Raw genomic sequence first — 13,158 nt, forward strand, 5'->3', positions numbered from 1 at the left:
TTGCTACTGTATAATAATTTATAATGTTCAAATTTTGCTTTTTACTGAATTTTACCCATATATTTGTATTGATGTTCTCTAGAAATGGCAAATAAAGTGAAAATTTTTATTTTATTCTCTCTCCTTCACTAATGGCAGATATTCTTTCCCAGTCTCCAACCTGTTTTAATAGCCTTAACATTGCCCCTCAACAAGCCACTACTAGTTTGACACCTATTTACCATCTCTAATGTATTTCCATTTTACTAGGTCAATCAGTATTATTTTGTGGGATATTTAATTTAATGAAAGGTTACCCTAATAGATACTTTTCTTTTCTAGAAGTGAAGTGATTTTATTTTTAAATGTGTGTTATAAGGCATCAAATGAGGCTGTTTATTTAGGAAGCCTTTAGTACTTCCTGAATGGAATGTAGGAAAATAAAGGATTGGGAAGCAAAAATTCTTAGCAGTTGTGCCCATAATAAATAATACTTGAAAGTTAAAAGAGGATAAAAGTTGGCTTTGAATATACATTGTAGACACCTAGCTAAAGTAACATATGAAGTGTGCTGATGAAATTGAAGAATAGGCTTTCCATGGCTGGAGCCTCTAGGAGGGATTTAAAGAGATAACACGTTACCAGCATTTTAATGAATTGTTTCTGTTTTGTTGACATCGTTTCTCACTGATGTTAGATTTGTGATTTTGGCATACAGTGTGTGCCAATAATTTCTTTTTTTTAACATCCTCAGGACAGGCTCAGTATGAATGAAAATATAATTAAGAAAAACCTCATGAGTCTTTATAAATAGGAATTGCATGAATCATTAAAACTAATTATTTCTCAAGGAGGACTGTTATCACATTGAAAAAAGCTTTGATCCTTGTTTTTTCTACTTTAAAAATAGTATATGAAAATATTAATTTTATGTAAACTCTAAAAAATACTGTTTAAAAGAACCTAGACTTTTAATGAAGCTCACTTTTTGGAGGTAAAACATAGTGTGATATAATTTCATCAGTTCTTACTTTTTTGGGAAAATACATTAGGACAGAAAACTTTTTTCTTTTGAAAGTAGTATGTGCTTATGTTTTAACAACAAAATTGTAGAAGTAAATTGTTGAAAGTAAATCATGAAAGCCTCCATCTTTCCCTGAAAACCCAGGATAGCCACTGTGATCATTTTGGTATGTGTTCTGTCAGTCCTTTAGACTCCAGTTCAAGTGTACGAAGGGCTGCCACATGTGAATAGTATTCCTTGGAGATGGGCAATGGGATGTGTACATACCTATTAATATAGTATTGGTTTATGTATTTAGATTCAAAACATAGTTACGAGACTCAGAATGAACTAAAAATGAACTGTTAATCCTCCAAAATACCTTTTACCCCCGCTCTGCTCACATTTACACTGTAGGCTTTCCGTGAGAAAATTGTATTTTGTAGACCATTTTTTACTTATTCATTTTCTCTCAGAAGAAACCTATGGTGGAAGATATGGCAGGTAGCAATGAGTTGTTGTTTATTAAATTTTATAATCACTGTCCTCCAAATCATTTGTCTATGTTTTGGTTTTTCTAATTACCCATAATATTTACCTAAATTTCCAACCAAATTAAAATAGAAACTGAGAAAAGTCTAAAAGTATGTATAAAGCTTCTAGAACAAAACATAGAGAATATCTTTATGAATTCTTTATGTGTAGAGAAAGACTTCTCAGAGAGGATGCAAAGTTCTAAACAAAAGAAAAATTTGATATATTGGATTTTATCAAAATTTTAATTTGTTGATTTTCAAAGCACAATATTAAGGAAATGAAAAGGCAAGTCATACACAAGGAGCAAATATCTGACAAAGGACTTATACCCAGAATATATAAAAGACTCCTATAAATCAATAATAAAAAAGACAAATAATCCAGTTGGGGGAAGAAATGAGCCAGTGACTTAAACAGACATTTCAAAGAAGAAAGTGTAAAAATGGCTAATAAACAAATGAAGGACTAGAATTTTAAAACGCTGACAACACCAAATATTGATGAGACTGTGGAGCAACTGGAACTCTTAAAATGTTGGTAGGACTGTAGAATGGTATAGCTGCTTTTGAAAACTGTTCAGTAGTTTCTTATAGAGTTAAATATGCACCCACCCTATCTCCTCTTTGACCCAGCAGTTCTACTCCTAGCTGTTATTTACTCAAGGAAATGAAAGCATATGTCCCCCAAAAGACTTGCACGAGAATGTTTATGCACTTTATTCATAATAACCCCAAACTGTAAACTTCCCAGATATCCATCAAAGGAGAATGGATAAACAAATGGTGTTATGTTCATGCAGTGGAATAACAGAATAAAAAGAATGAACTATCCATACATGTAACAACATGGGTAAATTCGAAAAACATTAAGTGAAGGAAATCAGTTTAAAAAGAATGCATATTACATGATTACAATTACATGAAATTAAAGAACAAGGCCAAACTAATATATGGTAATAGTAGTAGCTACCTGAGAGCTTGGTGGGGCTTGACTGAAAATGGGCATGAGGGAGTTTTCTGGGGTGGTAGAAGTGTTCTATATTTTGATTAGAGTGGTTGTTACAAAACTTATAGAATTGTACACCTAAGATCTGTCTATTTCACTGTATGTAAATTTTTACCTCAATTTAAAGAAAAATCCAAAAGTAAAAATTGAGAAAAAGGTACAGGAATATAGAAGATAAAGAGGGTAGAACAGACAGGAGTGAAAGGGTCTGTAACAAACCACTTTTTCCTGTAATATATTTATAGCTCAGTAGAAGTCTGTAGCAGAATCAGTGCGTCCTGGGTTGGTTGAAGTAGTGGGTTAAAGCAAAGAATTATAAAAAATTACACATACCTTAAATATTTACTTTAAAAAAGTTGTACACATGAAATACTAAAATCAAATAGTTCTATAGGGTTTATTAACAACCACTGCCACAAAAAAAAAAAGGTAGTTATTTTCCTTTGTTTCCCTATGCCCTGTGGCAAGAGTTCTTAATCTTAGGCCATATTGTAATTTTGGTTATATCAATATTGGGTTTTTATGTCATTATGACTAGATAAATGTCATTCATAGTTAAGCAATATAGTATATTATAACTGGTTTTTCCTACACATTTTGTTTTCCCTGGATTTACAATTCTCCCTCTCTCCATCCCTTCTTCCCTCCTTTTTTCTCTCTCTTTCTCTCTCTCTCGTTTAGTTTCTACATTCTTAACTTTAATTCATCCCTAAACTTACTCCTAGTTGTATAAATCTCTATATATGTTTGAGCACATTTTTTATTATATCAATTTCATCTTCTCCAGGAACCTTCTGGTCTGCCCTAATCTGGATTAGTCGTTCTCTAGGCTTGCTGTATGACTGTCTAATCGAGATGTCCCTTCACTATTCATTCTGGGGATTCTCCTTTTTCTTCTCATGCGTTGGATTCTTCAGTTTCTGGAACTTGTCATCTTCTTTCACGGTTTCCCACCCTTGTTTTGGTGGAACACATCTTGTAGTAACTTCCTGAGAGAGAATATGTGGAAAGCAAAATTATTTGAGTCTTTGCTTATTTTAAAATGCCTTTATTATATATGTACTCGCACTTGTTTTATAGTCTATCTTGGTATGGAATTCTAGGCTGGGAATAATTTTAAGTCAGAAGGTTTTGCCCAGTTGTTTTCTAGCTGCTGGTGTTGCCATTAAAAAGGATGATGTTATTCGGATTCCAGATTCATTTTATGAAACATGTTTCCTCTCATGCAGCTAGGATCTTATGTTTATGTCTTCAGCATTCAGAAATTTCAGTGAGATATGTATGCCTTTATTTGGGTCTGTTTTAATATTGCTGAATACGCATTATACCCTTTCAGTTTGGAAATTCATGGCCTTCAGTTTTGGGTATTTTTCTTGAATTATATCTTGGATTTCTTCTCCTGTGTTTTCTGTTTTTTTCTCTGGGATGCCTATTCATATGTTGAATCTCCTAGACTTTAGATCTTTTAAAATCTTCTCTTCTGTTTTCCATTTGTTCTTCTATTTATTCTATTTCCTCAGCCTTATACTTTTTTAACCCCTCTATTACCTACCTTACAGGATTAAACAAATTTGTATGCATAAAGTATTTAAAATAGTGCCTGGTATATAGTAAGTGTTGGCTGTAATTGTTGTTGTTTAGTTTCTTAACTAATTGTTGAGGGGAGAGGTCTTTGGTCTTTTGACGTATTATTTTGACGTATTAGCTGTATGACCTTGGGCAAGTCCTGTAATTTCTTTGATACCTACCTCTCAGATGTTTGTGAGCATCAAATGAGAGTATGTATGTGAAAATAATAAACTTTGTACAGAGCTAATAGTTATTACTTGCATCTTTCAAATATCAAAAGTTTTTAGTTTGAAAGAAAATGATGGCTGAATTTCCAGGATTATTTTTAAGATTTCTTGATTGCATGTGACTATTTCTCACAAAACTGTATAAGCTAGGTAAACTTGAGCTAAATGCTACTTTTTAAAGAAGTTATTTCTTAATACTCAATCTCATTATGTTAGGCTGAAGAGAGATTATGAAAATATTCATTTTATGAAGAGCTATGGCTTTACTTCAGATTGTATAAATCTGTGTAATGTAATAATTACTTAAGAAAGACCTGATTACTAGTTTAAATCCATGGATAGACTATTTATTGGAGTTTATTTATTTTTCTTAAATGATATTTGAGATTAGGAAAGAAGAATCTGTCTTTTGGTTTTTCTCAATAGTAGTAATGTAATTTCAAATGTTAGCTCATTTTTGTTAATGGTGGCTTTTTGTTTGTTTGTTTTGTTTTAAGGTTTTTGGATTCAAAGCATAAAAACCATTACAAGATATACAATCTGTAAGTATGTTTTCTTGTTTGTATGCTTGCAAATATCTTCTAAAATAACTATTGAGTGAAAGTTATTTCCTTGTTAGAATGAGGTAAAGATATATTTTAACAGAATTGTATTCCTAAAACAATTAGTTCAAGAAGTCTGATTGAGAGCATTGTTAGGTCATTTAGAAAGTGTAGTGATGAGGTAAAACAATGTTGGCACAGATTCATGTTACTTGATCTGCTTTAAATGACTTGGCATCTAGCCCATCTTTGGGCCCATAACCATGTGGTAACTTGAAGTGTAATTCACACAGAGCTTCTGCTAAAGCATTAATGCCATCTTCCATGGAGGGATGCTTCTAGAGTAGACATAATTTTATTCTGTGTCTCTAGGTCAATTGATTGAAAAAGCTATTAGCATATTCTCTAACTGTATATAAAATAAATAAGTTAACTAAAATTGTTGAATTGGGTGGTTTCTCTTGTCTGGGGCAGGGATGTAAGGATTGCCTCTTGATTCAGCTAGCTGACCTTATCTTTAACCTTTCACTTTTTCTTTTGACTTTGTGAGTAGAGGTGTAAAATAGAAAAAGAAGGAAAGAAAAATGTGAAGAAAATATCTTATCATTTTTGCTCTTGACCATTTTTTCCTTCCCAAAATATTGACCATTTTCTAATTAAAAAAACAAATTGTGCATAAAATGTGTTATGTTTCTACCTGGCTTTTATTTTTCCTATGTGATATGTATAAATTATGCAATGGAAAAAATTTTAATCTAAAGTTATGTATGCTAATTTACTGTTATAATTTCTGTAGAGTTTATTTATCAAATGTAAGAACAAGGTTTTTTTCTGTGTTCAGTGGGCTTTCAGATATTCACCAAAAAAATGAAAGGGTTTCTGTGCCTTATTGGCTTGTGGGATGTTGCTTTTTTATCTTTAATTTAGTGATCTTTGTACTCTGATAAGACTTCAGAAGACCTGAGAGTGAAGTAGACACTAGTATTGTATCTCTTAGTGAGTTGTCACTGATTTCCTCAGATGAACAAAGAAGCAAACATTTATTGAGGGCTTGCTACATGTTAGACATTCTACAACATTTTGTTAGTGCAGAGGTGAATAAGATGTAGTTCCATTCCTCAGGTAATTATAGTCTAATGTGAAAGGTAGACAAAATATTATAGAAGAGGTAACTCTTGTATAGAAGAGAGCTGTGTAGACAACAGTCAAAATAGTGCATTGCACCCCGTAGGGAAGGTTTCATAAAGAATGGCATGTTTGAGCTGGGGTGAAAAGAATCATAGAGGTTGACCTGAGGCTTAGGAGGAGGGGAAATGGCAGTGCAGGCAGAGAGAATGGCGTGTAAGAAGCTTGTTGGCAATAATATTGTCTAGAATATGGCAGATAACCCATTATGGTCAGATTATGGTGTGTGTGTGTGTGTGTACGGTGTAGTGGTAATAAGATGAAAGAAAGTAAAAGGTGCTGTAGAAACTTAAGTTTAGGTGGGTTCCAACTTAACAAATGATCTGTGCGTGTATCTTTCTCTTTTCTGGATTAACCTCTCCTACAAAAACTCTTGTTACAGGTGCCAGAGTGTTTCTGTGGAGGAAAATAAAAACCACAAAGTTTTGTAGTTTTTGAACAACTGGATTCAGAAGTTAAGTTTCAAACAAAAAACCAAACAGGACATGAACTGTCAAAAGCTGGAGTCCACTAAATGAGTCACCTCAGGCTTAGACTCTTAGTACTGAGCATGTAGAGAGTCCCAGACTCTCTACTAAAGATAGAAAGATACTAAAGACAGATTCTGCCTTATTTCAAAACTTTATTTGAGTTTAACATTATATCCAAAGAAAGGAAAGGAAATTCTTTTCATTCCTGTATGCAATGGCTTCCTGCTTCTAGAATTTAGGACTCAGGTTTGTACTGTCAGTATTGTGGGTCATTTGTGTTATTATGGTTTAAGTTGGCATTGGTATCTAGCCTGGAGAGTTGATTGCCTATTTGTTTTTGTATATCCAAACATCGGACCCCCAAGTTAATGAACTGTCTCATTATTAGTTGAGAGTAGCTTTTGATGCACATATTTTAACTCCCTTATTCCCCCATCCATTTAATGGAATCATAGACTGGAAAGTACCTGAAAGAGATCGTTTAGTCCAACCTTCTCATTTTACTGATGGGGAATCTGAGGCCTAGAGAAGTTAAGTGAGTTGAACAGGGTCACACAGGTACATATGGTAGCAGACCATCCACTGTTGATGCCAGTATTCCCTTTCTGTTTTTTTTTGTTTGTTTTAATCACCCCAAATTTTACTTTCTTCAGAAGTTTCTAGAACTACCAAGTTGTAGCATGTTTTGATTTCTGATGTCAGTTTTCAGTCTTCTTTACTTTTCTACCTCTGTTTATATTTCTGTCTCTGGGTAAGTGAGTCTGATAAGTAGCAGATGTTTCTATTTTGTTTATTTTTAGGATATTAATTAGATGTGATGTATGTCTTTGCAAACATATGTAAATGGAAAGATCTTAAAATATTTGCACTTGACATACCTGTATTTAATAGTATATTAAACTTTTTATGGCAACTATGACATATGTGGGTGAAGAAGAGTTCTTAATGTGGACTTTCTAATAATTGACTGTAACTTTATATCTCTATTATCAGGCATTCAGTAAGTTATTTTAAGAAAGGACAAAATTAGCCTCATATCATTAACCAAATTCAGGTATACTTGATGAATTACTTAGTACATTAATCAGTTTGTTTTATGCGAGTGTGTGTACTTCATTTTTGTATTTTCCTCTGTAATCTGTCTTCTGGTGGGGGTAAGGGGAGGAGGGGGGAGATAGGGTATAAAGACATACTATAGTTCTTGCCTTTGAGGAAGTTAAATGTTCACTGGATGCTAATTTTTAAAAGGTTGACTATATTTCATGGTATATTCTATTTGACATACAGCTATGCATCAATTTGTGGTAAACCTTCAGCTGTTGTTAATTTTTATCTATTAAGTTTTATTTTGTAAGATAGGGATAGCTCCATTGAAGAGAGTAAAGAAGAGACCTACATGCCTAGCTGATTCTATGATGAGTCTCATTTCTCTGGAAGCATTTCGTATTAATCTTATCCCTTTCTTCACTTTCTGTCTACTGCTTCATAAAAGCTCTCTTTCAGTGCATCTTTATTTCTCTTGTCTTATATAAGCCAATATGAGGTGATGATTTTAAAAAAGATATCTTTTGAGTTCTAGTTATAAGGAAGTATAAATACACTTGTCTTAGTCAGATCCCATTTACCATTCATGTATCTTTAATTTTGGTTTGTTGAAAGACTTGTCTTATCACTAATATACCATAAAATTACAAGGGACTCTGTGTGTGTGTATGTGTGTGCAGTTATCAGAGAAAGTTTGTGTTTTTTAAATTTTTAAAATTTATTTATTTTTGGCTGCGTTGGGTTTTCGTTGCTGTGCGTGGGCTTTCTCTAGTTGCGGCGAGCGGGGCCTACTCTTCGTTGCGGTGCACAGGCCTCTCATTGCCGTGGCCTCTCCTGCTGCAGAGCACAGACTCCAGGCATGAAGGCTTCAGTGGTTGTGGCGCACAGGCTCAGTAGTTGTGGCTCCTGGGCTCCAGAGCACAGGCTCAGTAGTTGTGGCGCCTGGGCTTAGCTGCTCCGCAGCATGTGGGATCTTCCTGGACCAGGGATCGAACCTGTGTCCCCTGCATTAGCAGACGGGTTCTTAACCACTGCATTACCAGGGAAGCCCCATCAGAGAAGGTTTTAATTAAGAGAGTCTTTTTCCCGTTGCGGAGCACAGGCTCTGGACGCGCAGGCTCAGCAGCCATGGCTCACAGACCCCACCGCTCCACGGCATGTGGGATCTTCCTGGACCGGGGCACGAACCCGTGTCCCCAGCATCAGCAGGCAGACTCTCAACCACTGTGCCACCAGGGAAGCCCCATCAGAGAAGGTTTTAATTAAGAGAGTCTTCTTTCTTACCCAACCAACCACTCCCCAAATCACTTTTATCACTACCAGGCGCAGTATATGTTTTCACATACTCCCTATCCATACCTGTAGATATTTTCACAATTTTTTCGTTTTCATTATCACTGTTTGTTGGTTCTTTTATGCCAAATAATGCTCTTGTTGGAATGCTGACTTTGACTAAAATTTGTTATTGTTTTGTTTTTTAAAGTTCTATATTTTTTATTATGTGTGGAGTATGGAACAATACTGAAAAATGTTTGACTTTTGTAATCAGAGGTGCTGGGCTCTTCCATTTACATATCGTGGTTTGGGGCCAGTTTTGTAATGCTCTTCTAAATTTTAGCTTTCTCATACATAAAATGGAGACAGTATTAACTGTTATATGATTGTGAGGATGAATTTAACAATATGGAAACTTTGTAAGGTATGCACATCTAATAGACATTTAGTAGCTCATTATTTTCACTTTCCCTCCATTTTTTTCCTCTTAATAATATTTGAGAATCAGTGTATGAAGGCAGTTATCAGCAGTGTTTATCAAGCCAAACATTTTGAGCTGCTAAAAATGTACAGGAATTTTAGATAACTGAAGCTGTATGAAACTCAAAATGTTTATTTTTTGTTGTGCTCTTATGAGACCAGTTTCTTAGAATTGTTTCCCGGTATATACCTCTCCCCTCACCTCATAAGCCCTATTTTACATGATTCCTTAAAAAATATTCCATTAAGGATTCTTCTCTATTGACCATACTCCTCTTTAACCTGTACCAAAGAAAGTGTAAAATGTTACTATTTTCTTGGTCAGTTCTCTTCTTTCTGCCTGTCATTTTTTTTTTTAATAAAAGCGAGTATGAAATTATTTAGCAAGGATGCGTATATGTGCTTATGTCATTGTTAAATAAATTTTCTTTCTAGCAAAACTCAATATACTAAATTATAGTATGCTAAAGTGGAAAAGCTTTGTTTTCAGCAATATTATGAGAAGCTGATTTGTTTCAGGTCTGACCAGTTAGAAATTAGTGGGTTGCAGTTTGCTTATAATTAGTTCAACCTTCATGCGGATTTTTTTAAATTTAAAAAAAAATTTTTTTGCCACACCACCTGGCTTGTTGGACCTTAGTTCCCTGACCAGAGATTGAACCCAGGTCCTTGGCAGTGAGAGCACCAGGGAATTCCCAACCTTCATGTGGATTTGAGTTTAAAAATTGTTTAAAATAGATGAACTCTACAGATATTTCAGGATTTCTAAATGTAAAGCACAGGTCCATAACCACTTATGTGAAATTCTTTGGGCTAGTTGTGTTTCAGCATTCAGAATTTTTCAGTTTTTAGAAAGGTAACATGGAAGCATATATTTTGTATTGCATAACACCCCAGTGGGATTTGGAACAGTACCTAGGATAAAATGTTTCACTCTTTGCTGTAAGTGTATTCCTATTAATTAAGGAGTACACATTCTCATAAACTCAGATCAAGTTCTGCTGCAATTGAGTTTGCCATACAGTTAAGAGAAAGTTTCAGATGCTTCAAAATTTGGGGATTTTGGAATGGTAGATTCAGAGGCTATGGACCTTTATTTGTTTTAAAATGCTAAGTTTTTATTTTAAATAATTTTTTAAATATCTGGTTTGGTTAGTAGTTGAACGTACCAGAATGCTGCTGACCACAAGCTAATGTATGGAATCCCTTTCTGAGCCTATTAATGTTTATGAACATGGCCTATTAATCATGAGTCAGCCAGTGCATGATAACAAACGTGACTACTATTAAAAAGACAAATTTTAGCATGCTGTAAGTAATGCTAAGTCAACATTACTTTTTTCTATTCTATATTGATTTTACTTACTAGTCTTTCATTACTCTCAGACTTTAATTAAAACTTATAACCTGAGAGATTATTGAAAAAGATGACCTTTGGCTTCTCTAAAGAGAGAAAGATCTGGTTAAAAGATGTAGTAAGTGTTGTGTCTGAGTAGATTAGCATCATTCAGTTATTCTTTACTTTTCCTTTGCCCTTATAATTTTACTGTTTTTAACATACATCTTTTGTAGTAATAGTTTGAGAAAACTGTATATGCTCAATTATAAGGCAGAGATAAAATTGAAGCTAGTAGTTAGTTGTTTACACATATCTTGTGAAATCAAAAATAAAGACCATTCGCATGTATAATTTTCACAAAGGGAATGTGAAGGTATAGATGCAAGTGAATTTGCAGTGTTGTATATTAGTAGCATTATAAGTTTTGTAAGCAAACGTATAAGCTCTGATTGTATATACTTAACATTTTCAGCCTTGATTTCCTTAATTGTAAAATGTGGATAATAACAGTACCTACTTCACAGGAGTCTTAAGATTAAAAGCAATAGTTAATGTAAGACATTTAACATAATGCTTGGTACATTATAAAGGTTCAGAAAATGTTTGCTACTAATATACTTTTTTCTCAAGTGCAAAAGATAATTTTATATCACATTTAAACTTTTCTTTTAGATGTGCTGAAAGACATTATGATACCGCCAAATTTAACTGCAGAGGTAGGCATAAATACACTGTATTATGTTTGATAACTTGAAGCCAACAGTCTAAATCTTACTGTCGTACCAATAATGAATAATCTCAATTATTAAGTGGTATATTTATCTTAAAGATGGTCTTAGAAAATTTGAAAAATAAATTTAGTTTTGCTATTGTTTTTGGAAACAAGTATCATATAAACCTGCCAGTAGTACTAGGAAGACTAAATTGTAGAATAGACCGAGAATTAGGAGAAATTCCTAGACAAACAGTAGAATAAAGAGAGGGTTATTCCTACAGTTTGATGCATTTGGTGTAACAGTAAGAGATTACAGGGAGAAAGAAGAACAACTTAACTCCTATCGAGGAACATGACCTGCGTGGTGGAAAAGGGTATAATGAAATATGGATAAGAGGAGGCTGATAGATGAGAGCAGGAGTTGATTTAAATGTGTTCTTCTCCAGGTGTAGTAAATTCTATCTCAGAGCCCACAGAAACTTTCATTTGTATTTGTGGAACGCTTTGAACCATGAGAGACCTGAAGAGTTGAGAAGCTTGGCAAGATGCTGCCGTGATAGTCAAAAAGAGAAAGTGGGTACCTTGACAGATTGATATCCCTCCTAAATATTTAGAATGGACTTTCAAACAGTTGGTTTGAGAATTCAGAAGTGCTAATGGCTGTGAAAGCCAGGATAGATTTACTAAGAATGCTTCATTTTTAGTGGATTTAGGCTACTGCTTACTGGTCAAAGAGTGTTTTACTCGAGGTTTATCTAGCTTTAACAGGTTTTTCTGGATGTTTTTGTATGCCACTGGGGAAATGAAGATGGAATGATGGTATAGCTGGGCAGATAACTAAGTAAAAGCTGTCCTGATGATTCCCTGTAATGGTAGTCATTGTCTACTTGAAGAGCTGTTCTGTCACACCAAAGGCTTAATTGAGTGTATCTTGTACCACATTATGAATGACTTGGTTGAAGATATAAAGGACATACTTTTCACATATTTAGATAACACAGAAGATAAGTACATTGAATGTTAGTCTGCATTTTTAAGAATCTTAATAGAGTGGAACCAATAAGATAAAATTTAGTAGTGATATATTTAAAGTCCTATTTCTAGAAAAAATTTTTTTAAAAACCTCAACTCTAACTATAGGGAACAGAGAAGTTTTGAGTTCTTATAACTCATGTGAAAAGACCTGAAACTTCACTTGATAAACTTTACTACAATTGTATACATTTTATAGCTTGGGTTTTTTTTTTCTCAATTTCTTTTGTAAGTGTCTTTAAAGTCATGTGTATACAACACTAACATTTGCAAGACCATCTTTAAAATAACATGTTTGACGTTTTTATTCTATGAAGTGTAAAATGCAGTCTTTTCCATTGTTGATTTGTTGGTGATCTGTACTTTCTTTGGAATATATGTTTTGTGATTATGCAATATTATAAGTGTTACAATTCCTTTTGTTAGAAAATGTATTGAGAGCCCTGATAAGAGGCTCCTGTGACATTTAATTTTGAGTTTACCTCCACCTCTGATAAGTTGTGACCTCTGATACTTCTTTGCTACTCTATTGCAAAGTTTCCTCCTTCATAAAGTGAGGAAAATAATACTTGGTTTCCCTGTCTAATGAATAAATTTGAGTTGAGAGACTATTTTCTATTCAAAAATTAGAAAATTATGAGACAAATTATTTTTCTCTGGAGTTCAGTTTTTCTTTAAGAACTCTGTTAAGTTTATATGCAACATTTCTAAAGTTAACCTACTTTTAATAAGCAATTCAGGAGAGATTGTTTTCTT

The 13,158-nt window shown here is 33.8% G+C and overlaps 1 protein-coding gene across 1 annotated transcript in view; it reads left to right on the forward strand.

The window, feature by feature from the left end:
- The window catches only part of PTEN (phosphatase and tensin homolog), a 90,342-nt gene that overhangs the window by 46,536 nt on the left and 30,648 nt on the right, over positions 1-13,158 (forward strand). Inside the window, exons 3-4 of the mRNA XM_032608768.1 lie at positions 4,818-4,862; positions 11,328-11,371. Of these exons, the coding sequence (XP_032464659.1) occupies positions 4,818-4,862; positions 11,328-11,371 (89 nt within the window). The remainder of the gene's footprint in view (positions 1-4,817; positions 4,863-11,327; positions 11,372-13,158) is intronic.

This window comes from Phocoena sinus, chromosome 16, assembly GCF_008692025.1.
Source record: "Phocoena sinus isolate mPhoSin1 chromosome 16, mPhoSin1.pri, whole genome shotgun sequence".
In the NCBI taxonomy this organism is placed as follows: domain Eukaryota; kingdom Metazoa; phylum Chordata; class Mammalia; order Artiodactyla; family Phocoenidae; genus Phocoena; species Phocoena sinus.